We start from the raw sequence: 27,178 nt of genomic DNA on the forward strand, positions 1-27,178 counted from the left end.
GGGGAGGTTAAGAATAGTATAGGAAATGGAAAAGCTAAAGAACATCTATGCATGACCCATGGACATGAAATAAGGGGGTGAGTTGCTGGAGGGAAGTGGGGGATGGGGCAGACAAGGGGCAAATGGGGAAAAATTGGAACAACTGTAATAGCATAATCAATAAAATATATTTTAAAAAATGAATGCATATTCAAACAAAGGAGAAAAACAAAACCACAGAAGGCATTCCAATATATTTTGTCAAGGCTATATGAATATAATTGATGTTGTTACTGCTATTTCTAAATGAATATTTAAAAAATTATAGCCAAGTCTTATGTAAAACTGTGTAGCAAGTGATCAACATTTAGTCTAAAATACTTTCTTTTAAGACCATATTCTTACACATGACCAAAGAACTGTAAGCATGGCAAATAATGATAGGTTACTTTATATGCAGATCCTATAAAAATGCATTAAAATACTATCAACTTTCATTATACTCAACTACCAATAAAATGACTCATAGCCTCACATGGCTAATTCTGGGAATCTCAACTACCAGGCAACTAACTAGTTTCCCTAATAGAACCTATTTATTTTGCCTCAAATAACACAGTATGGATTTACACTAAATACATGTTCCTATTTTTTACTAAGTGGCTTCTAAAAATCTGTATCTTGTAGTTTGATGTGTATAAATGTATATATTATCAGTTAAGATAATATTATAATAACTTTGAACACTTTGAAAATAACAGAAAAACTAATTATCATAGCTATAAATCTGAATCAGAAATAACAAAATATAACAAATTTACTTATATCAAATATGCATTTTGAAAAAACGATTTATTGCTTGTGGCAAAGCACTGTTCTTTCATACTATAGAGATCATGTTGCAGGTTCATTACAATGAAAACACTTACAGTTGATGACTGATGCACTTCCTTACCTCATCCCTTTTAGGAGATATTATAATTTTTTTTTTAAAGTAGGGTATTGGCTTCTGAGAAACATGAAGGCACCAATATTTTCATTTGTATAATACCTGCCTAAGGTATTGTAAATCCAAGAGAATGTATGTGAGTTTGACTTTACATTTTTACGCTAAACTGGTTGAAAATGGGCCCCATTCATTTTAATCTATATGTATTCTAAGTTTAGTGCTTAATTTAACAAGCAAGAACAGGAGTCATAACACATTGCATAAAACCTATTACGCACCAGAGGAAGTGAGTGAGTCAGAGGCAGGCAAAGCTATAAGTAGGTTACATTGGACATTAAGTATCTAATGTTCTAATTCAGACAAGTACCTTAGACTAATCAAATGCATTAAACTGAGCTAGTCTTCTGACAGGCTACAGTGTACAGCACAAAAAGAATAAATTAGTTAATTGGGCAAGATACTTAAAATACAACATCACCTCGTTCATTAAAATTATGATTTTTTCAAGTAGATATTTTGTTAGATTTGAAAAAGTATAATGTCAGAGAAAATGGAATAATGTCTGTAGTCTAGAAGAATTAAATTTAGTAATTAAATATTCTTTCTAAATATCAATCTTCTCTATTACATGGGCTATGGAAATCTTTATTTTTTACTATAGTATGTATTTAATACGTGATCCATATCTGTTTTTCTGTTTTACTCATAGGATTGAATGACTGAGAATGAAATAAACCCGTGTGTACAGCTGTATGTTTATATTTGCTCTATTGTGATAAAACTTTGGCCACAGATGACAATACTTGGAAAAACAATAATAATATCATATAAATGAGGGAGCTGACAAAGTATAAGACTAAGGTTACTTAATGTATTATATAACATTTGAGATCACCTAGATACATCAGAAAGAGAAACTAACTTGCACACATTCAAGGGATTAGAAGGCAAGGCTGGGAAGCAAGAAATTAAAAATTAACCTAGTTTTTCAATTGAAAGAATACTTGTTTCTCCTTGAGAATAATTCTTATCCTGTTTTGCAAAGGCAATTTTTTAAAGATAAAATGCAAACATATTTTAGTTAATAAATTTCATCTCTTCCAAATGTATCAACCATCATGGAAAACAGGCTTATCACAGTTCTACTTCTAGAATATACAGGGTGGGACAAAAATAGGCTTACAGTTCTGAGTAGGCAAAACAGTTTATCCTTGTATCATTTATTAGTTATGGATTATTTTCCATATGAACAACTGTAAACCTATTTCTGCCCCACCCGGTATATACTTTCATTTTCCTGAATATAATTTCTAGCTGATTTTTATGTTTTATTTTATAATCTGTGGGACTTCAATATTTTCCTTCAGTGGCTATAGGAAAAAAATCTGACAAGAATTTACATAAAAACTTTAAGAAAACTAAATTAGAACATTTTATCATGCTAACACAGCAGGCTCATATTCTAGCACTGTTGAAAGAAATACCGAGGCCCAGAACGGAGCCACTCCGGTCTGGGGTGCCACATCAGCAACCAAAAAATAACTCATGTCCCTGTAAATGCTGTGCTTCATTAGAAACACAGAATATCCAGTCAGCCAATCCCCACATGCCAACCCAGCTCAGGGCTGTATACTTACTCCCTTGTTCCTTGTCACTCCAAATGAGGTTGACTATGGCCCCAGCCAATTAGGTATCTTTTACTTTTCTCTTCCCTGTTTTGTATTTTTTATCCTGTGAAAGGCTTCCTGTCTTCTGCCTCATTTGCAGTTCTCTGAATGGGGACTGTCTGTTTCATCAAGTATTGAGTACAGTCTGTCTGTATCACCTAAATTGTGTTCTTTAATCATTTTTTAATAGCCCTAAACAATATATTGCTAAAACAATAATATATTCTTATAAATAAAGGTTGTTAAAAATAAATTGATCATAATAGAACATTAGTTTCTAGCAATGATACAAAAAATCTAGTAGATCATGTTTTTGTTGTTTTTTTTGCCTAACTGATAATGCTAATGCTAAAGAAAGGACATACAAATACATATCATGCTTCTGCAACTAGGGTTTCTATTATCTTGTTGATCTGAAAAATTCGCAAGTTCTTCAATCAAAGTACCTTACCTGGATTTCTTTTAACTGCAAAATATTTTGCTATTTGTCTAAAAAGACAAACACTACCATACCTGAGAAAGCAGTGACTAACAATGGCGGAGTCAGACCGTGCTGCAGAGAAATGCTGGACTGGGCGGGGAGGAGACTCGGTTTTGACCTCAGTAGATTTGAAGTCTTAGGAAAACCATTTAACCTTTCTTAGCTTCCATTCCCTTATTTGTAAAACAGTAGTCAATGTGAGCACTCATATCTAACATTCTCCAAGAGTCTTTCTGAACTGTAATTAAAACTAACAAGAAAAAAAACTTCAGATTTTATCTTTAAGTAGAACCAGAACACTAAGCAATTCAACAGATGAAAAAAATGCACTATATGTATATGTAAATATATTTATAGATGTGAAAGTTTCTATTACTACATGTGAATCACTGACCTTGCAGTAATTTCTCTTGACTATTCTCACTCTTTCCTTTTTCAAAGAGATTAATGAGATGAAGGCAGCAATTTTTACAACATTATTCTTAGTAAGGCTTTGTATTTCATTTCTGTTCTTCTCAAGAATAGACATATTTAGACTTTGCATTTGGGAAAAATGTAGGACATCATGGCAAACCAATACTTATGTTTTAAAAACTAGAAAAAAGCCTGATAAATTATAAAAATGATTTTAGGAGAGAATTGTGGGAACATGAAAATTTTAGATTATTTAAAATTCCATAGAGGGCCCTGAGCAGCGTGGCTCAGACGGTTGAGCACTGGCCTGCGCACTGAGAGGTCACTGGTTTGGTTCCTGGTCAGGGCACACACCTGGGTTGTGGGTCAGGTTCCCAGTTGGCAACATGTGAAGGGCAGCTGACTAATATTTCTCTCCCTCTCTTTCTCCCTCCCTTCCCCTCTCTCTAAAAATAAATAAATAAAATCCTTAAAAAAAAATAAATTAAAAGAAATAAAATTCCATGAAGGAAGAGAGGGTGAGATTTTCATAGGTGAGTTGAAAATCTCTGGCTCTTTTCTTCCTTAGAGGCCTTTGCTAATTTTTGGTGTGGGCTGAGGATAAGATCTGTACCAAGTGGAGGAATATGATTTGAAAAAAGAGAGACTAGTAGAGATTTTCATGGTTTCATGGGATGGTCATGATAGCTTAGGAATGAAAGGAACAAGGCTAATTTTTCAAAGGCGGATCAAATTTTATTAAAACATCAACCTAATTACCTACCTAAATCTCTGATTAAATAGAGGTCCCAAACAGAGAGGATACCCTCACTGATGGAAGCTAGTATCTATAATTTCTACAGTTCTTTTCTTAAACAAAGTTAGTATTGCAAGAAAAAATTACTTAAGCATGAAGAGGCAGAAAAATATGACCAATCACCAAAATAAAAGAAACAGATCAAGAAATGTTGGTTAGCAAATATAATTTTTAAAATACCTAAGAAAAATATGTTAAAAACTGTTTTGAAAAGAGTGAAAAAATAAGGAATGTGAATGAAATGATGGATAATTTCACCAAAATTAGAATCTATAAATAAAGAATCATGGATAGTCTGAAATTGAAAAATGCACTTTCTGAAATTATAAACTCTTTAGATGAGTTTAACAGCAGATAGACCAGAAGAGAGGAGTAGTAAACTGTTAAGACAATTAATCAGCAAATATCCATCCTGAAGCACAGTACAAACAAAAGGAGGGGACATTGTCAAAAAAAAAAAAAAAAAAGAGCAGAAGAAGACAGGAGGCAGGACAGAGCAGTAGCAACATCTAATGAGATAAAAGCCAAGCAATCTCCCCAAACTAACGAGATAGCAACCTACAATAAAGCTCACTGAACTCAAAATGGGATGAATATAAAGAAAAAACAAAACCTAGACACATGTAAAATGTGGAAAGTAAAGCAATAATGAAAATTTTTTAAGTGACAAAAGAAAAGGCACATTAATTAAAAAAGAGCAACAATATGCATTTTCAACACAAACTATGAATGCAAGAGTCAGTATAATGACATCTTTTAAGAGATGAAAGGAAATGACACTTGCCAAGCTAAAATTCTATATTGAGTAAAAACATCCTTCAAGAAAAATCTAAATAAAGCTAGTTTCAGATGCACAAAAGCTGAAAGAATTCTTTTCCAGCAGATTTGCACTATATAAAATATTAAAAGAAGTTAAGACTAAAAGAAAATGATACCAGATGAAAGGATAAAACTTCAGGAAGGGCACCGAAGTAATAAATATGCTAGTAAATATAAAACAATGATGATACTAACATTTAGGAAGTTAATAATGAAACCTTGTAAGTTAACATGCATAGGGGTAAAAATATATGATGACAATTTTTTAAAAAAGCAGAAGTGGAGGAGGAAATGGAGTTAAACTGATGTAAGATTATTGTACTGCTTGGGAAATGGTAAAAGCAGCAACTGTAAGGTAGATTGTATTACTGGTCAGTGATGCCTAATAAAACCTAATGTAACTAATGAAAAAATGTATAACTAAAAAGTAATGGAGAAAAAAAATGGAATGAAAAACACGACTAACCTAAAAGCAATCAGGAAAAGAATAAAGGAACAAAAAATGTGTGGGACAAATAGAAAACAAACAGCAAAAAAGGCAAAATTAAACTCAAACACATAAGTAGTTATATTTAATGTAACTGGACTAAGCATTACACCTAAATGGCAGAGACTATCAGACTGGATTAAAAAAATAAGACCAAGGAACCAATTATATGCTATTTGCAAGAGACACCTTGAAATATACACGGTTAAAAGTAAAAGGATGAAAAATATCACGCAAACATTTAACAAAAGCTGGAGCAGCTATATTATATCACGCAAAGTAAGAGTTCTACTTCTGTAATGACAAAATAAATCTATTAAAAACAATAACCTTAAGGCAATGGATAGCTGTCAAAAGCAGGCAGAAGCCAGAGGCGAGTGAACACATGGAAAAAGGGGACAGCTCTGAGTGAGCGTCCCTTTCTAAGGCTTTTCCGCTAAGGACAGACCACAGTCAGTTCATTAAGAAAAACTGACAGAATTAAGGGAAGAAATATTATTGTCTCATTTCTGATATCAGAAAGAAATTTTAATATCGCACTTCTAAGTATTAATGTTTGTTATAATCTTTTTGTAGATGTTCTTTACAATTTTAAAGAAGTTTCCTTCTACTCCTACTTTGAAATAAGTTTTTATCATAGAAGAGTATAATTTGTCAGTGTTCAAAGTTATCTATGAAAATTATTATATAATTTGCTACTTATTCTGATATGTGGTAAATAATTACATTATTTTGTAATATTAAAGAAAACATGCATTCCTTGAACAAACCCAATTTGGACATGTATAGTTTCCTTATTTTTTTAATTGCTTGATTCACTTACTAATTTTTTTGTTCTTTTTACATCTGAGTTTAAAAGTCATTTTTCCTATAATTTTTCATTTTGTATTTTTCTTGCTGGGTTTTAGTATCAAGGTTACGCCAGTCTCATAAAATGAATTGAAGAATGTAACATTTTACTTTTTGGGGAATACTTGGTATAAAAATTAAGTGTTTCTTCTTTAAATGTTTCATGGAATTAATGCTAAACAGAATTCCTTTACTGGAAGGCTTTTTAATTACATATTCAAGTTCTCTTAGGTTATAGGATTATTCTATTTTTTTTTCTTGTATTGCTTTCTAAAAGTTGTATTTCTAGGAATTCGTTCATTTCTCCTACGTTTTCAAGTTCATTGACCTAGCTGATGAAGATATCTTATTATTATCTGCATGATGTTCTCTGCTGGAATGCTAACTTATTTTTCAAATGATTAGACATAAGCTTTTTTATTTTCCTTTTTAGCCTCAGAAGTTTATTCTATCTTCTTATTAAAAACCACAATTATAGAAATAGCAACAACTTCAAACAGTCCATTAAGTTCAGTAACCTGTATTCCAAAATTATAGGAAAAATGGCTCTTTGGAATTAAAGCTCTCTGAGACAGGAATCACTAGTTTTTTCTTTGGCGGTGTAATCTATTTCAGGTTGATTCATTCATTAAACAAAGTTGCTCATACAAGGATACAAGAGTCCTTGCTGTCAAGAAACTTACTGTCCGGAGGAGGAGACATTCCAGTAAAGAAACAAACACAATCTCATGAGAGAAATTCTACTCTGCATGACACACATGGACACAAGATGCCATGGAAGGAGAGAGTGAGAAAGGTACCTTTACCTTTCTTAGAGGATTTAGTTCCAAGTGTTGGCAAGAACGGTGGAGTTGAGAGAGGCAGAGAGAGCATCCTGAATTGATCTGTGTCACACTAAGGAGTCTGGATAAAGTGTACGATGGGACAGCATTGACAGCATTTAAATTATATGATTTGCATTTTAGAAAGTTAGAAAGGAGAAAAATTGCAGGCATTTATAAGATTAGCAACTTCGACAATTTAGAATTAATCTAATAGAAATATTACAATCATATATATGTATTAGCAAAATGAAAACCTATTTTCTATGGAAGTTTAAAACCTAAAATTTAAAGGCCTGAGATGAGTAAGTGCAGGCATAAGTGAATAAATAACAGAGATTAAGGAGAAAAGGAAGCACAATCAAATGTTTCAGGTTTACAATACCTATAACAAGATTTTCCGTAAGGACATTCAGGTCGGTCATCAGCCTCATCTTCACAGGTGACTTGTACATCTCCAAAATCACTATCACCAGGGTGACTGAAATGTTGAAAATGGACAGGATTCTTCCTATGAGGGTTACAAATACACTGTGAGAAAAAAATAATTAATAGGATATATAAAATTTCTAGATATATTAAAAAATAATTAGTAGGTTATGGCAGGAAACCAAGCGACATACATCTGATTATTCCAGAATGTGAACTAATGTGCTACGTTGTTAAAAAACATTGTTAACCTCATTAAATATTCAGTACAGAACTCTCATGGTAACAAAATTAATTTCTGGTGACATGTGGTAGGCCATGTATGTCAATGGACAATTTGCAAATAGTATTCTACATATTAAAGCATAAGTGTTTAAGGACTTTTAAGGAACACACAGAGCGTCCTCTGCTAAGATTTAAAAAAGACCATTACCAACATTCTATAAGCTTCCACAGGTCTCCTTCCAGTCATTAAGCCCAATTTACCACCTAAAGGTAAGGACCACTATCCTATCATAAAAATAGTGTTGCTCAAATTTTTGATTGCAAGAAAAAAATTACTAAACCTCCAGAGAGCCCATGTTTATGTGGGCTTTTAACCTGTTAGAAATAAAAAATTAGAAATGCAAAAAATACATTAAAAATAATTAACCCTTTACATATTATAAATAACATGTTTTAACATAAATAACTCTACCTCCCATAAAAATATGTAGAGACACTGTTTCAAACTTTGAAAAATTCTCTAAAGTCTGGCTTAATAGAGGACATCTGGATTCTCACATCTGCTTCGGCATTTAATCACTAACAATAACAGATCGTGTAGCCTCTGGAAAACTCTACTGTATACTTATGAGTAAGGGAATGAAAGTGAAAAAGGCACATACACAAAAAAGTCTTAGTATTACTATGAAAATGGTTTTAACCTTACACATTTCCAAAAAGGTTGCTCAGGACTATAACTTCTCAGAGGTCTCTGGACCATGCTTTGAGAAGCAATGTTCTATCAGTCTTGTCTGCTCTTGAATTTAATTGGAGATATATAGTATATAGTTCTTTGAGAATGACTTTATTTTTGTATGATTATATTGTGACATGTAGTACACTTTCATTACTGTGTAACATTCAATTATATGAAGCTGCTACAATTTATTTGTCCATTTTACTATTCATAGACCTTTGGGTTCATTCAAGTCATTGGTTTTTATAAGTATAGCCATAAATATTATACCTTTGGTGTGCATGTCTATGCATTTTCTATATATGAAGAAAACTCAAAAGATTCCATAAAAAAGTTAGAATACATTAATTCAGCAAAGTTGCAGAATAAAGAAATTTAAAAATCACTTCTGTTTCTATATACTCATAATAAATGATCCCAAAAGAAATTTTTTTTTAAATATCTCATTTATAATAACATTGAAAAAATAAAACATTTAGGAGAATCTGGGAAGATGGCAGTGGAGTAGGAGAACATACTGCACACTGCCTCCCACAAACAGACTAGAAGTAAAATCAGAAAGGATAACAATCACCTAAGTTAAGCCGAAGGCTACCTGAAAAGGAGACTTTTAACGAAAAACAGCCAAAGAGTAACCCCTAGACTGGTAGGAAGGGCAGGGACATCTTAAAGGGGCTGGCCCTGCACACGCGGGTGGCAGGCTGGGGCGGTGGCGTGGCTGTGGGAGCTTCCCCCTGAGAAGAGCAAAGTCAGGACCACAGCCCAGTCTCCCAGGCAAAGAGAACCAGTGCTGAGACTGGCCCACCATGTAGCATAAAGCAGAGAAAGACTGTGAGGGCTCTCTCTGCTGGGGAGAGATGAAAACCACTGGAGACAAATCCACCATCTTTTCTTTCTTCCTTAGAGGGGCAAAGCACAGGTTTTGTGTGTTCAGCTACTCACCTTGCACCCCAGTGAAGGGAGGGTGGTGCGGATTCATGTAAGGAGAGGTGGAGTGGGAGGCACTGGGGAGAGACTTGGGGGAGCAGCTATGGGATTTTGGGGGTGGGATATCCCTGGGCTTCACAGCAGCCATCTTTCTTGAGAAGAGCTAGGCACCCCCCCCCCCCCCCCCCAAGAGCAAAATCAATTACCTTACCCAGTGGGACACCTCACCTCCACCCTCTGGAATTCCACTTGCCACACCCTCTGAAGTCCTACTTGCTCCACCCTCTACCTTTCTTCTTGTTTTTTCAGTTTGGCTGTGTCTTGGTTCTTCCTTTTCTCCCATTCTGCATCTTAACCCTTGCTCAGGAGGCAGCAACCTAAACAGACTCAGGGTCATCAGAGACTGGCTGTAGGGCACAGCCAATCCATACACCTTCCTGGGAAACAAACTGGTGCTTCCCCTCATGAGAGAGCCACAGAAACACTGTCCTACCACCCAGCAGACCCAAAATCTGGGCTTTGGAGGTCTACTAGGGGTCCTGCCCTGCAGAGTACAGGGAAATAACCCCAGAAAGATTCAGACTAGTGGTTCAATGGAGGGGGAACACAACACACCCACTATCTTCCCTGAAGTCTGACAGACACCCGCCACAGGAGATCCAGGAATCAAAGATCCTGTTTCTACCAGAAGCCCTCAGAAACCGTTGGGATTGCAACTAATCTAAGGTTGACAGCAGGCCAGAGGCAGAGACAGACAGAGGTGGCTCCTGTGCTGACTTGGGACATTTGCTGACACACCCCTGGAACCAGTGCAGATAAAAGCCAGCTTTGCAGAGCAGCTAGGTCCACCCTGCCAGGATCCAGGCCTTGAAGAATCAGCCACAAACTGTGGATCACTTGTAGTTTTGAAATGGCTGCAGAGGACCAGATGTGGACAGCATCTGACATTGACTGATACCAGACTCAGACATTAAGAGCTGTATCCAGGAGAGCTGTAAAGGGAGAAACCAGCAGGCAAGCACTAAACTCTGCTGAAACAAAACCAATTGGTTCTTTTTTCATTATTTTCACTATCTTTTCTTTTTCATAGCCTTTTTATTATTTTTTATCTATTTTTTCTTGTTTTTATTTCTGGTGCTCTAATTTTTCTTTCATATCTCCTAATTTATTCTTATCTTTGATTATTCCATTGTGCCCTTCTCTCCTTTTATTAATTTTGTTCCTTTTTCTGTGTTCCTTTTTCCTCTTTTACCTTTTGAATGCATTACTAGTATCAGGTCTTGTCTGTGTTCTCTTCTCATTATCACATTTCTTTCCTTAGGTCTTCTCATATTCTTTTTCTTTTCCCCCTTTTTCTACTATTCTGTTTCTCTTTCTGCTTTAATTATTCTTTGCTCTCTTGTCATTGATATTGCTGTTATGGCTGGGGAAGGTTGCTTGTCTTTGTGTTTTTTTCACTTTGTTCTGCCAGCACCTATACAACAGTGTGCAAGAGATGGTGGTGTTGAGCCTCTTAGTCAGTCAGCGGAGGGAATTCCCAACAGCAAACAAGCCAATAACAATCATGACCCAAATACAACAGGAGAGTCAATATAACCCATACAAAGGACATTCCTAGAACAACCAGTTCAGAAAATCAAGCAGTCTGTACCACAGGGTCCCACAGGACTCCTAACACACAAGGCCACTCCACAAGACCAAAAATCAAAGCAGATCAATATAATACATGGAAGAAAACACAAAGAGACAACTAAAATGGAGAGACAAAGAAACAACCCCCAAACAAAAGGAGGAGTCTCCAGAAAAAGTGCTAAATGAAATCGAGGCAAGCAATTTATCATAGAGTTCAAAGCAATGGTTAGAAGAATGATCAAGGAACTTAGAATTACAAGGAACTCAGTGGAGACTACATCAGTATGAAAAAGGACATAGAAACTCTGAGTAAGAACCAGTTGGAAATGAAGAATGCAATACCTGAAATAAAGACTACACTAGAAGGAACTAACAGGCTAGGGACAGAGCAGAAGATCAAGTCAGAGTTGTAAGAAAGGATAAGAGAAAAACAGCCAGTCAGAGCAACAAACTGAAAGAAGACTCAAGAAGAACGAGGACAGTTTAAAGGAGCTTAGGGACAATGTGCATCATAGGGATACCAGAAGAAGAAGAAAGGGAGCCAGAGATAGCCTGTTTGAAGAAATAGTGACATAAAACTTCCCTAATTTGGTGAAGGAGACAGTCCCAATCAAGAAGAACCCAAAGATGCCCACACCAAGACATATAACAATTAAAATGGCAAAATTTAAAGACAAAGAGAGAATCTTAAAGATGGCAATACAGAAACAGCTAGTTACTTACAAAGGAGCTCCAATAAGGCTATCAGTTGATATTTCAACAGAAACACTACAGGCCAGAAAGGACTGGCATGAAATATTCCAAGTAATGCAAAGCAAAGATCTGCAACCAAGAATACTCTGTCCAGCAAGGCTCTCATTTAAAATGGAAGGCAAAGTAAGGAGTTTCCCAGATAAAGAAAGGCTAAAGGAATACATTTCTACCAAACCAGCATTGTAAGAGATGCTAAAGGGACTGCTTTAAGAAAAAGAAATATATAGCCCTAGCTGGTGTGGCCCAGTGGATTGAGTGCGGACCTGCGAATCAAAGGGTCACCGATTCGATTTCCAGTGTAGGGCACATGCCTGGGTTGCAGGCCAGGTCCCCAGTAGGGGGCGTGTGAGATGAAACCACATATTGATGTTTCTCTCCCTTTCTTTCTCCCTCCCTTCCCTTCTCTAAAAATAAATAAAATCTTTAAAAAAGAAAAATATAGAGAGAAGAACACAGACACAAAGGCAAAAAAAAAATGGCAATGAATAAGCACCTATCAATATTAACCTTAAATGTAAATGGATTAAATGTTCCAATCAAAAGACATAGGGTAGCTGAATGGATAAGAAAACATTACCGGCAAATATGCTGTCTACAAGAGACCCACCTCAGAAGAAAAAATTTGCACAGGCTGTAAGTGAAGGGATGGAAAAAAAATATTCTATGCAAATGGACATAAAAAGAAGCTGAGGTAGCAATACTTATATCAGACAAAATTGACTTCAAAACTAAGCCCATAATAAGAGACAAAAATAGGTCACTACACGATATTTAAGGGAGCAGTTCAACAAGAGGATACAACCCATGTAAATGTATATGCACTCAATATAGAAGCACCTAAATATATAAGGAAAATATTGGAGGACTCTAAGAAGGAGACTGAAAGCAATACCGTCATTGTAGAGGGTTTTAACTCCCCATTGTCAATAAGGGACAGATCTTCCAGACAGAAAATCAACAAGGATATAGTGGCATTATATGACACACTAGATCAAATGGACTTAATTGATATTTACAGGACATTTCACCCCAAAGAAGCAACATATACATTCTTCTCAAATGCATATGGAACATTTTCAAAGATAGGCCACATGGTAGGACACAAAACAAGCCTTAACAAATTAAAGAAAACAAATTATATTAAGCATCTTCTTGGACCACAATGACTTGAAACTAGAAACCAACCTCAAGAAAAGAAGTAAAAAAGATTAAAAAACATGAAGGCTGAATAACATGTTACTAAATAATGAATGGATTAACAATGAGATTAAGGAAGAAATCAAAAAGTACCTGGAAAAAATAGAAAATGAACACACAACAGCCCAAAACCTATGAGACACAGTGAAGACAGCTCTGAGAGGGAAGTTTATAGCAATACAGGCCTACTTAAAGAAGATAGAAAAATCTCAAACAAAACGAAACAAAAGAAGAAAACAACCTAACCCTACATTTAAAAGAACTAAAGGAAAACAACAAAGCCCAGAGTGAACAGAAGGAAGGAAATAACCAAGATCAGAGAAGGACTAAATGACATAGAGACTAAAAAAGCAATCCAAAGGATCAATAAATCCAGGAGCTGGTTCTTTGAAAAGACAGACAAAACTGACAAACCCTTAACCAGGTTCATCAAGAAAAAAAAGAAAGAAGACCCAAATAAATAAAATCAGAAATGAAAGAGTAGAAGTAACAATTGATACCACAGAAATACAAAGGACTGTAAGAAATTACTGTGAACAACTATACAAGGTCTGTCCAAATGATATCTGGCCATGTAATATGAAAAAGAGACATTTATTGAAGAAGATACAAGAAACGTTGCATATGGGACAGTGATGCCTCAGTCCCCTTCAAAGTAGGCACCTTGGGACCTCACACAGTTCTCCCAGTGTCTCTTCCATTGTTCAAAACACTCTGCAAAACCCTTTGTTGGAATCACCATCAGCTGTCTCGTCATATTTTCCTGAATCTCACCAACAGTCTGAAATCACCTTCTCAAAGGTAATTCAGTTTTGGGAAAAGCCAGAATTCACAGGACACAACTTATGGGCTGTCGGCGGGGCCGGGGAGGTGGGTGTTGAGTCATCTGGATGATTTGACATTTTGCCAACTCTGCATGCGACAGAATGCATGAGTGGGTGTGTTGTCGTGATGAAGCTGCCCTTACCTGTGGCCATTTTCTTTGTATTGCATCTCTCAACTGACAAAGAACATTGAGGTAGTAGTACTCTTTATTAATTGTTTGGCCTGGAGGGGTGTACTCATGATGGACAATACCTTCTCAATCAAAACACACAGTTAACATGGTCTTGATCTTGTTGCAGCTTTGCTGTGCGTTCTTCAGGTGTGGAGAATCAGGCAGCTTCCATTGCATGACTAGGCCTTCATTTCTGGATCATAGCTGTAGACCCACGATTCATCTCAGGTTATGACCTTCCTGAGGAAATCTGGTTCACTGATAATGGTTTGAATCAAGTCATTAGCAACTGCAGCACAATGTTCATTCTGCTCTGGTAGTAGAAGCTGTGGAACAAATTCTGCCATGACACATTTCATGCAAAGATCCTCTGTCAAAATCTCGAACACAGTAGTTTACGGAATCCCTGGATCAACTTCTAGTTCTCTCATTGTCTGTCACCGAACTTTGTTGATTGCAGCCCATACATGTTCAACACTCTCAGGTGTCCTGCTTTTTGCAGGTCTTCCAGAAGGTAGATCACTTTCAACAGATTTTTGACCATCTTTGAAGTATTTGTGTCACTTTTATTTGTGCTGCACTCATTGCATCATACCCAGAAAGCCTTCTGAATCATCTGAATAGTGTCTGTGGAGGAATGTTCAAACTTACTGCAAAATATGATGCATATTCATTGGTCTACTTGAAAAGCTCAGTCGTTTTGAATGTGTTGGCCATACAGTACACATGCTCGCTCAACAGTGTCTACTGCTCCCACTGACTAGTACAGTGAAGTCATCATTGTATACGCAGGCACATTCCAGTCCATTCTTCTTGGCTGCTGGGTTATATCAATGTCACGCAAACTGCTCTTATTATATAACAATGGCTGGACTTTTCACAGACAGACCTCGTTCACCAAGAAATTGGACAACCTCGGTGAAATGGATATTTCTAGAAAGATACAATCTTCCAAAACTGAATCAGGAAGAAGCAGAAAACCTGAATAGACCAATAACCACTGGCGAAATTGAAGCAGTATTCAAAACACTCCCAGCACACAAAAGCCATGGACCAGATGGCTTCACAGGCAAATTTTACCAACTATTCAAAGCACTAACACCTATCCTTCTCAAACTATGCCAAAAAATTCAAGAAGAGAGAAGAATCCCAAACTCCTTTTTCCAGGCCAGTAACCCCAAGACCAGGTGAAGACACATACAAAAAAGAAAATTACAGGCCAGTATCTCTGATGAACATAAAATCCTCAACAAGATACTAGCAAATCAGATCCAGCAATACATTAAAAAGATCACACACCATGATCAAGTGGGATTTATTTCAGGGATGCAAGGATAGGATAATATTTGCAAATCAATAAATGTGATATATCACATAAACAAAATGAAAGACAAAATCACATGATCATATGAACAGATGCAGAAAAAGAATCTGATAAAATCTAGCACCCATTTATGATTAAAACACTCAGCAAAGTGGTAAGAAGGAGCATACCTCAACATAATAAAGGCCATATATGAAAAACTTACTGCCAACATCATACTCAATGGGCAAAAACTAAAAGTGTTTCTTTTAAGATCAGGAACATGACAAGAGTGTCCACCTTTACCATTCTTATTCAATGTAGTACTAGAAGTCCTAGCCACAGCAATCAGACAAGAATAAGAAATAAAAGGCATCCAGTTGGAAAGGAGGGAGTAAAAATGTCATTCATTATTCACAGATGACATTATAGTGTACACAGGAAACCCTATAGGCTCTACCAAATAACTACTTGACCTAATAAATGAATCCAGTAGTGGGATACAATGTCAATATTCAGAAATTGATGGCATTTTTATACACCAACAATGAACTAGCAGAAAGAGAAACTAAAAAAGAAATCCCATTTACTATAGGAACAGCAACAATAACAAAAAGTGCCTAGGAATAAATTTAACCAAGGAGGTAAAAGACCTGTACTTGGAAAACTATAAAACACTGAAGGAAGAAATTGAGGAAGATACAAATAAATGGAAGCACACACTATGTTCATGGAATAGTAATTAACATCATTAAAATGTCCATACGACCCTAAGTAATCTATAGATTCAATGCAATTCCTATTAAAATACCAATGGCGTATTTCACAGATCTAGAACAAACATTCCAAAAATTTGTATGGAACCAAAAAAGATCCCAAATAACCTCAGCAATCTTGGAAAAGAACGAAGTTGGAGGGACCACAATACTTGATAATCAAACTATACTACAAGGTCACTGTAATAAAATCGCCTGGTGCTGGCATTAAGAACAGATCCATAGACCAATGGAATAGAATAGAAAGAAACCCATGTCTTTATGGTCAATTGATATTTGATAAAGGGGGAAGGAGCATACAATGGAGTAAAGACAGTCTCTTCAATATATGGGGTTGGGAGACTTGGACTAGTACATGCAAAAACAAACAAACAAACACAAAAACCCAGACCACCAACTTACTCCATACACCAGAATAAACTCAAAATGGATAAAAGACTTAAGTAATGATACCATAAGAATCCTAGTGAAAATCACAGGCAGTAAAATTTCAGATATCTCATGTAGCAATATTTTTGTCAATATATCTCCTAAGGCAAGAGAAATAAAGGGAAAAAAACCAAATGGGACTACATCAAATTAAAAGGCTTCTGCACAGCCAAAGAAACCAGCATCATAATGAAAAGGGAACCGACTGTATGGGTAACATATTTGCCAATGATATGTCAGACAAGGGTTTAATCTCCAAATTTTAAAAAGAACTCCTATGACTCAATAGCAGGAAGACAAACAATCTAATTAAAAATGGGCAAATGACCTGAACAGATCGTTCTTCAAGGACATATAGATGGCCCAAAGACATATGAAAAGATGTTCAATATCTCTAGCCATTAGAGAGATGCAAATTAAAACCACAATGAGATACCACTTCGCGCCTGCCAAAGTGGCTATTATTAATGAATCAACAAACATCAAGTGCTGGAGAGGATGTACAGAAAAGGGAATCCTAATGCACTGTTGGTGGGAATGCAGACTGGTACAACCACTGTGGAAAACAGCATGGAGTTTCCTCAAAAAATTTTTAAAAAATGGAAATGCCTTTTGACCCAGCAATTCCACTGCTGGGAATATACCCCAAGAACCCCAAAACAGCAATTCAAAAGAATTTATGCACCCCTATGTTCATAGAGCACTAATAGCCAAGTGCTGGAAACAGCCTAAGTGCCCATCAGTAGATGAGTAGATAAAAAAAAGCGGTATTTACACAATGGAATGCTATGCGGTAGAAAAAAAGAGAATTCCTGCCTTTTGCGACAGCATGCATGGAACTGGGGACTATTATGCTAAGTGAAATAAGTCAGTCGGTGAAAGACAAATGTCATAGATCTCATTTATAAGACTAATCTACTGAACAAAATAAACTAATAGGCAAAAACAGAGCCAGAGGCATGGAATCATGGAATAGATGGAAAGCTGTAAAAGTGGGGAGGTGAGGACTGACTGAAAGAAAGTGAAGGGATTGGTCAAAGAATATACGTGAAGGACCCATGGACATGGACAACAGTGTGGGGAATGACTATGGAAATTGGGGGAGGGCTGGGTGAAGGAGACAATGGGGGAAAATGGAATAACTGTAATAGCATAAACCATAAAACATTAAAAAATAAAAATAAAGCCCTGGCTGGTGTGGCACAGTGGATTGAGCACCAGCCTGTGAACCAAAGACCCAGGGTCACTGGTTCGATTCCCAGTCAGGGCACATGCCTGGGTTGCGGGCCAGGTCTCTAGTTGGGTTGTACAAGAGGCAACCACGCATTGATGTTTCTCTCCCTCTCTTTCTCCCTCCCTTTCTCTAAAAATAAATAAATAAAATCTTTAAAAATATATAAATAAAAATACTTCTAAAAAATAAAAATATTTACAAATAAACTTAAAGAGGTGAAAGACTCATATGCTGGTTTAATTTCTATTAAAGAAGACACAAATAAATGTAAAGACATCCCATGGTTATGGAATAGAAGACTTAATATTGTTAAGATGTCAACATTACCCAAAGAAATCTACAGCTATAATTCATTCCCTATCAAAATCCTAATGGCATATTTTGGAGGAATTCATATGGAATCTCAAGGGACCCCAAATAGCCAAAACAATCTTGAAAAAGAACAACAAAGTTGGAGGTCCCACATTTGCTGATTTCAAAATTTATTACAAAACTACAATTATCAAAATAGTCATACTACATAAAGACAGGATTATAGACAAATGAAAGGGAACAGAGAGCCCAGAAATAAACCTTTGCCAATATGGTTAAATTATTTTCAACAATTGTGTCAAAACCATTCAATAGGGGAAATATAAGTTTTTCAGTAAATGATGTTTGGAAAGCTGGGCATTCACATGCAAAATAATAGAACTGGAGCCCTTTTTACTATATACAAAATTAACAAGGATCAAAAACCTAAACCTAAGACCTAAAATATAAAATTCTTAGAGGAAAATGGGGGTGAGGGGGACTTTACGACACTGGAATTGGCAAAGATTTCTTCTTGCCAATGAAAAGACAACAAAAGGAAAATAGATAAAATTTCCTGTGCATCTAAGGACAGAAATTAACAGAGTAAAAGGCAATCTTCAAAATTGGGAGAAAATATTTACGAGTCATGTATCTAATAATGGGTTAATATTTAGAATATATAAAGAAATCCTCTCAGTGACCAACAACAAATAAATAACCCAATTCAAGAATGGAAATAGAACTTGAAATGGCATTTCTCCAAAGGAAATATATAAATGGCCAATCATCATGTGAAAAAAAATCTCAACATCACTATTAAAGAAATGCAAATTAAACATAATAATATATTATATCTCACACCCATAAGGATAGATGGCTACTACTAAAAAATAAACAAACAAACAAACAAATAGAAAATGACAAGTGTTGATAAGGATGTGGAGAAATTGGAAACTGTGCATGTTGTCAGAAATGTGAAATGGTACAGCTGCTATTGGAAAATGTTGTGGCGGCTCCTCAAAGTATTAAAAATAGAAATACCATATTATCCAGCAATTTTACTTCTACATAAATATCCAAAAGAATGAAAGCAAGATCTCAAAAAGTTATTTGCACACCCATGTTTATAGTAGCATTTTTCTCAATAGCCAAGAGATGGAAGAAACCCAAGTGTCCATTGACAGATAAATGGGTAAACAAAATGTGACCTATACATACAGTGGAATATTACTGAGCTTTAAAAAGACAGGAAATCCTGACACATGCTGCAAGCTGGATAAACCTTAAGGGTATTATTCTAAGTGAAACAAGCCAGTCACAAAATGACAAATGGTGTATGTTTCCAATTCTATAATGTATGTAGTCAAATTTTACTTGCTTTAACACCCAACACTTCTGTGCTATTTCTCTCTCTATATATGTATATGTATATGTGTGTGTATATGTGTGTGTGTGTGTGTGTGTGTGTGTGTGTGTGTGTGTGTGTAAAATCCTCGACCAAGGAAATGCTTATTGATTTTAGAGAGGAGGGGAGGGAGGGAGAGAGAAAGGGAAATACAGATGTGAGAGAAATATTGCTCAGTTGCCTCTCACATGCGTCACAGCCGAGGACCAAACCCACAAGCTAGGCATGTGCCCTGACCGGGAACCTAACCTGTGACCCTCTGGTCCACAGGATGATGCTCCAACCGAGAACAGTGGCGAGGGCAGATTTTCATATACTTTAATTTCACATATATTTTATAAAACACAAAATTTATTATTGCTTTACATAGTCAATATTCATTTATATTTACATTTATATTTTCCACCCTGACTGTCCATGCTTCCATACAGAGATCCTCCTGCTTGGCAAACACTGACCTGCATTTTTGTTGCCTAAGTCCCATGAGAGTGCCAAAACTCGGGTTGGCTTCTCAGCCCACAACTTGAAGTTACAAAAACTGGCAACTGTCACAAGAAGAGAAGCCTCCAAGTGGCTGCCTCTGATGTTTACAAACATGAATGGTCAGCTTTCCTAGTTGTTCCCAGTGGGAGGTCTGGTCTTCAACAAGATACTTTGCCTTTACCAGAGTGAAAACCTTATTGTATACACTATTAACTCAAATAACTGATATGGCCCTATATAGATAAAAGCTACAAATTTAAATTAAGGTATACATTTCTCACATGTTAATGACAGACACAACTTCTGCCCAAATGTTAAAACCAGTTTACTAATTTTAAAACCAGATCCTTATATGCTATTAAGCAGAAAAACTAAATGAGAAAAAAATTTCAAAATATATTTGCTTTGGAAGCAACAGTTGCTATTTTATTGTTATTTTGTTTCACAAAGGATTGAAATAAGAGGGAACTGTTTTAGACTTGTTGAATTTGAAATGGATATTGTGGTGAACATGTGGATCTAAAATTCAGTACAAAAATCTGTGTTGGAGATATAGATTTGGGAGGCAATAGCAACATATCAAAGTATTAAAAAAGACTACCTTAAGGAATAATTTTCTACAAAGAGAGATGAAACATGTAAATAAATAATTAGAAATCAATAATTGGATGTTAAATATTAGTTCTAATGCCAAACAGTAGAAATTGCATGAGGAAAAATGTTGCATAGAATAGGGGATGAGCAATTTGGGAAAGAATGGGCATGTCAAAGAAAGGAGTTGAATGTAAGCAAGATCTTTAAGCAGGACAGGAGCAAGAAAAAGGGAACACTGTGTCTAAAGGACATAGAACAGTATGGTGCATCCAAAGAATTAGTGGGAAGCCATCTAGACTACCCTAAGAAACCTGGACTTCAGCTGCTAAAAGATTCTGTATAGGAAGGTAAATACTGTCAGATTTTTTTCTCTCTCCTCTTCATTTTTATTTTTGTTGTTATTTTCTTAGCCAGATCACTCAGGAAACAATGAGGGGTATGAATCTGAGGGAAAGTATAGACTTAGGAGATTATTCACTTGTCCCAGAGAGACTATGGCATGAAGTACGGCAATGGCACTAAGGCTGAAGAGACACATTTAAATGATTATGACATACACATATGACAAGACCTCAATATATATTATTTTCTCCCCTTTGTTACAAATATATACATTGTTTTCAAGATTTCAGTGATAATATTTCTTAGGTATTAACCATGCATATCAAAATTATTGAAAAATTAAAACAACTTCATAAGCTATGACTGACTTAAAGTAGCATGTATCATCATCAAATATAAATGAATTTATTAGGATCTTGATAAAGCATTCAATCACCTTTAACAAAGAAAAATGCCAGTGTTGAACACTGTTATGTATTGAATTGTGTCCCCCTCCCAAGCCCCAAATTCGTATGTTGAAGCCCTAACACCCAATATGACTATATTTGGAAACAGGGCCTTTAAAGAGATAATTCACAGTAAATAATGTCATAAGGGCAAGGCCTTAACCCAATATGACTGGTTCTTATGAGATGAGGAAGAGGTGCCAGATGTGCACGTACAGATAAAAGGCCATGTAAGGTCACCATGAAAAGGAGGCCACCTGCAAGCCATAAAGAAAGGGCTCACGAGAAATTAAACCTGACAACATTGCGATCTTGGACTTTCAGTCTCCAGAATCATGAAATAATAAATTTCTGTTGTTTAAGCCACCCCGTGTGTGGTATTTTGTTATGGCAGCCCTAGTGAACAAATCCAAATATCAACTGGGATTTTTCAAAACTCTAAACTCATAGAAGGTTTATATACTTCTCTACGTTTACAAATTACGTTCCACATGTGGAACTAAGGTCATTTTAAAGTGAAAAAAATTGTGAATAAATTCTAACTGTTGAAATGGAAAAATATTGTTATTCAAGTGCTGAAATGGCAAGGCATTTTAAAGAGAGATAATATGAATGTGAAGTTAACAGAATATATGGTATAGATACACTCTTTCATAGAAGACAACAAACTCTACTGGAATGTACTGGTAAAATATTTGGCTTCACAAGTTGGAATAGCAAAGAAATACTTCTGAAATAGGACTGTATAATTATAAACAGTCTAGTATAAACATTATAGGTAAAACTATAGCCTAAAACTAAAGGGAAATAATTTGAATTTACAAAATAATGAAATTAGAAAATATACCACAATGTACTCAAGTGAAGTAAGTATAGACGTAACAAATAGAGCCAGGAAATATATATTCAGCTGTTTAAAAATGCATCATGATGATTTAAAAGTACTGTTAAAAAAATATAGGGGAAAATGCATAAGTATAATAAGACACCTAAACACGACCTAAAATTTTATCGATAGTTATAATGTATGTGACAGCTATTTATGAAGTTATCTTTCTAATATCTAAATAAGACACTAAATAAGCAGGTAGTTGGGTCTGAGTGATTCAGTTTTCAAGTCTGGATTCCCCAGTTCAGATCCTTGCATTAATCAGCATGTGAAACAGTGAATACTAAAAAACCTCTAGCAGGATTTGCAGAATTTGCAGGAATGCATACTGAGAAAGTACCAACCAAGGAGACACATGAAAAAGCTCCAGCTTTTAGGCCAATGTATTTTATTAGGCTTTTAATACACAATAACATATATCTACACAGCTACATGCTGTTGAAATAAAGGAATTGTATGTTACCTATAATTTCATTTTACCTGTAGCAGTTTGCCCCATACATGCAGGATGTCCTCTTGACCTTGTTTTCTTCAGAACCTTGTAGAACTGAATCAGTTGCCTTTGCATGCAAAGTTTCGGGGCTGGCAGGACCAGAGCTGCTCTCAGGATGAGATCCTCGACCCTCACCATGGAAGGACGTGCCTTGGGCACTCGAACAACTCTCAGAACAGCTCATTCCTTCTTTATTTAGTGTTCCTTTAGTGATGATTTTATGTTCAGAAACTTTACCAAGTTCCTCTAGGGGGATTTCATTTCTCTGCACATAAGTCTTTGTATTATTCATATCTGTGTTACTTAATGTGATTGCAGAAAATGATTGTGGCATTTGCTATAAAACAAATCAGAAGAAAAAATAAATGGAATGTTGTTTTAAAAAGAAATATGTAAATTTAAGCATAAAAAGCATGAAGCTACAAGATTCATGCAATATGTATATTTTTAAAACTTCAAGATTTACCTTAATTAAAAATACCATATTCTATGCCTCTAGTTTAATAACTTTAAAACAATATAGTTATTAGAAAAACAATTTTCAGTTGTATCAACCTTTATAATCTTGTCCAATATTCAGTGAAAAATAACCAAAAATGCAAATGAAACATAAGCACATACATTTGCTTTCATTTGAATATAATCTTTACCCAGAAACCTACTAATCTCTTAAATTTTCTGTTCAACAATGTCATACTTCTAACATGCACTGTCCTTATAATTTCTTGTAAATTACTGCAATATTTTCTTTCTACCATCTAAATATAATGGTTTTTTCTACAGCTGATTGATAAACTTGCTCTTCTCTCACAGAAAAATTCACATGAAGCTGTGTTATGACCAACTCAGAAAATAAACATGATTCCTTTAACATGGTTTAATAAAAGTTTCAGTTTAACCAATCAGAGGTGTTTTGAACTGCGTTAATATTGTCATTAGCACCTTTTCAATTTGTACTTATTGCCAACACAAAGAGTAAACCTAGTTTTGTCCTCTTAAAAATGACCTCCTTACTCACTAATACTTCCTGCTCAGATATGCCCCAGTCCCCCTGGGAACCATTCGTAGGAAGTAATGACAACAGAGCAGATACACATGAATGTTCACCTCCATGTATAACTAAGAACTCATGTATACCAGCTGCCGTGTGGAAAAAGCTGGTTTTGATTTTACTTAACACCTAACAGCTATAATTTCTTGAGAAGACATTATTAACATGACTTGTTTTAGACTCATTACTTGTCTTTTAATATTTTTCTTTTTTCAAAAGAAACACAGTATATAACTTTAAAATACTATCTCGACTGACTAAATACCTTATAAATGGAACCTAAATCTTATCATGTTTCTTGTATAGTAATAAATAATCTATAGGAAAATCAATCATTTGGATACCTCTTGGAGATGACCCTCGACTGGTGAAATGTATTCCACATTCCCCTAAAAGATATATTCTCTCCTCCCAAGCTGCTCAACCACTCCCCGACCTCACTGCCCTCTGCTGTAGGCCCAGCCGACACATGCCAGACACTGAACTCTGGGGTGGGAAGGGGCCGATCCTGGCCCACTTCCCCACATAGCCGTCTCCCACTGGGTCAACTCTCACAAGTTTTTTTGTTGTTGTTTTCGTGTATTCAGGTATTAATGGGGTAGGTACATCAGCAAATCCACTGGCTAAGCAGGTGTTTAGTTAAATGCCACTCTCTTGCTCCTGTTGGCATCTTTAAACTCCACAAGTAATCCTCTTAGAGCACTCCTCTTCTCTTGATTTTAGAAAAAGGGAGAAAAATACTTTCCCCCACAAATATAGCACTCCCTCAAGTCTTAAAACCTTCTTGTCTCTCGGTTCCCTTTGTATACAACAGCCTGTAGGTGGACCACTGAACACTTCTCATACTTTCAATAAGCCCACAGGGAAAGGCCTGGCTCTCGCTGCTCGAGGCTCCTTTCAAACATGAAATGCTTAGCAATTTTGTGCCCAGCTTTGGGCCTCGGGAACAGTCTGGGGGCAATAGAGGAAAAAAATCCCACTCATCATTCTTCACACGTAATATAGAAAAAAAGAAAAAAAGGGCACAGGTAGGGAAGTAGATAAATAAATTAGAATGTATGCAGAGGTACGGAATGAAGGAAGGGAGGAAGGAAGGGAAATCTATAATTAAAAAAGAATAATATACATAGTGCCATGATTCCATTTAATTTTTTTTCAAAAAAAAAGTTTCCCTATAAAGCCCACTCTGGCTGGTGTGGCTCAGTGGACTAAGTGCCAGCCTGCGAATCAAAGGATCACCAGCTTGAGTCCCAGTCAGGGCACATGCCTGGGTTGCAGGCCTGATCCCCAGTTGGAGGCGTGCAAGATGCAACCACACAGTGATGTTTCTCTTCCTCTCTTTCTCCTTTCTTTCCCTTCTCTAAAAATAAATAAATAAAATCTTAAAAAAAGAAATTCCCCATAAAGTTCTGTGTGTACTTACTTGTATAAATTAAAATGAGAAGGTTTAAGATACAAATCAAGACATTCACTTTTTATTCCACATGCTTCTGAATATTCTGTTTTTTCACAACAAGCATGTATTATTTTGCTTTTTAAAAATGAAAAACAAACCAAAGTAAATGAAATGAAATATAAGACATAAAATGTTTGGCATCATATCAACTCCCTCTACTTCCACAAAATATGAAGATTTTTTTTAATATCTTCACAAGAAATATGTTTAACCTGTTAATTTATTCTAAAAGAGAAAAATTATGAAGTCACAGATATCAATTCTATGGGTCAGGGGGTTCTCAAATACATTATTTTAAGAGTCACCAAAGCTGTAATTCATAATGTTCTTTATGGAACTCCATGAAATATTGATATTCAGTAGACCCTTGGCATTCAAGAATTTAACAATCATGGTTTCAATTATTTATAAATGATCCCAAAAATCCATTACACGCAGTAATTTGTAAGTTTGCTGAGACATAAATTTGTACTGTGCCAATTACAAAGCTCATGAGTCAGAGCAAGTGTACCGGTGAGTGCACGGGAAAAACAGAAGGTACTCTGCACTTTAAGAAGTAGGAGAAAGGCAGAGAGCTCCATGTTTTATAAGTACTCACATTGCTTATTTCTTAGATTAGATAAAAATGTGAAGAATGAAGTGTGGGAGGCTAGAGATTCATTATAGAGAGGCCAGATCCCTTACACTGTCAACTACATACTAGAGACCTCAGGCATCAAGGAGCATAGAGCTTGTGAAAGGAGACCTTGGTGCTTGAAGGCAGCTACAATGTATTATCAAGGCTATTAAATAGTCCGTTAACTTGCCTTTCCCATCCCTCAACCACCCTAAGTTTTTATGTGTGACAAAGGACAGAATAAAAAACTTCCCCCAATACAAGTTCAATGAGGTAATTCATCGTTGTTTCCAAGCTGCCCTTGGAAAGAATGTCTGTGCTAGTAAGTTGTCCTGCATCAGTTCCATTGACATCCACATGCTAAAGACTACATCATCCTAAACTTGAGCCTCAACTTCATTCTTGAGCTTCAAACTCATATATTTATTCAACCACTAGCTGAACATTTCTTCTCCAATATCCAATGCACCTAAAACTCAAAATATCAAAATTGAAACCCTCCCTCTGTATTCTGGACTATAGTTGTGGCCAAAAGAATTTACCCATTCATTCTAGTCAGAACCTTGGAAGTCTATCTTTCCCTCCTTTTTTTCACTTTCTTCAGATCCAAGCAACAAGTCCTGCAGTTCTGCTTCCTAAATATTTCTCTAATCCAATACCTTAGCATCATCCTTAATGTTACTGCCTGGGTCCCATTCTCTTTATTTCTGGACTGTATTGATAACTTTAATCTCCACCCTCTTCCCTCTGTCTTTTATATTGTTTTCTTCCAATCTCTCCTCTGCAGAGCTGCCAGGATTATCTGTGTGGCTGAGAACTCTGGGAGGTCCTCCCTCTGTGGACCATCCCCACTGCTGGCTTCATCCCCGTCTCACACTGTTACCTGACTTTGCACTGAGAGTTATTAAAAGCAGTAGTTCCCAGCACACTCTCTGTAGCCCCCTACTCTTATACCTGCTGCCCCATCTACCGGGGATGTACTCTTCTGAACCTGGGTCATGCCTGCTGCTCTTCTGTTAACATTCAGCTCCATCCTTCCATTTAGGAACCCTTCCCTAGGACCCCCAGCTGGTGTAGGCAGTCCTCCTCAAAGTCCTGTAAAAATCACTGTGTGACCACTTTATTTTATGACTCAGATCATATCCCCCACAAGACTATGAGTTCCTTATTAACTCTATCTTATCCATCTTTTAGTCCCAGATTCTAGCA

At 36.0% G+C, this 27,178-nt stretch overlaps 1 protein-coding gene across 1 annotated transcript in view; it reads right to left on the reverse strand.

Moving 5' to 3' along the window:
- Window positions 1-27,178, reverse strand: part of APLF (aprataxin and PNKP like factor) — a 102,361-nt gene that overhangs the window by 16,546 nt on the left and 58,637 nt on the right. Inside the window, exons 7-8 of the mRNA XM_054586868.1 lie at window positions 22,834-23,183; window positions 7,648-7,773 (exon numbers count right to left, since the gene is read on the reverse strand). Of these exons, the coding sequence (XP_054442843.1) occupies window positions 7,648-7,773; window positions 22,834-23,183 (476 nt within the window). The remainder of the gene's footprint in view (window positions 1-7,647; window positions 7,774-22,833; window positions 23,184-27,178) is intronic.

This window comes from Pteronotus mesoamericanus, unplaced genomic scaffold (genome assembly GCF_021234165.1).
Source record: "Pteronotus mesoamericanus isolate MK-2021 breed Mesoamerican mustached bat unplaced genomic scaffold, CSHL_Meso_final contig_98, whole genome shotgun sequence".
Lineage (NCBI taxonomy): Eukaryota > Metazoa > Chordata > Mammalia > Chiroptera > Mormoopidae > Pteronotus > Pteronotus mesoamericanus.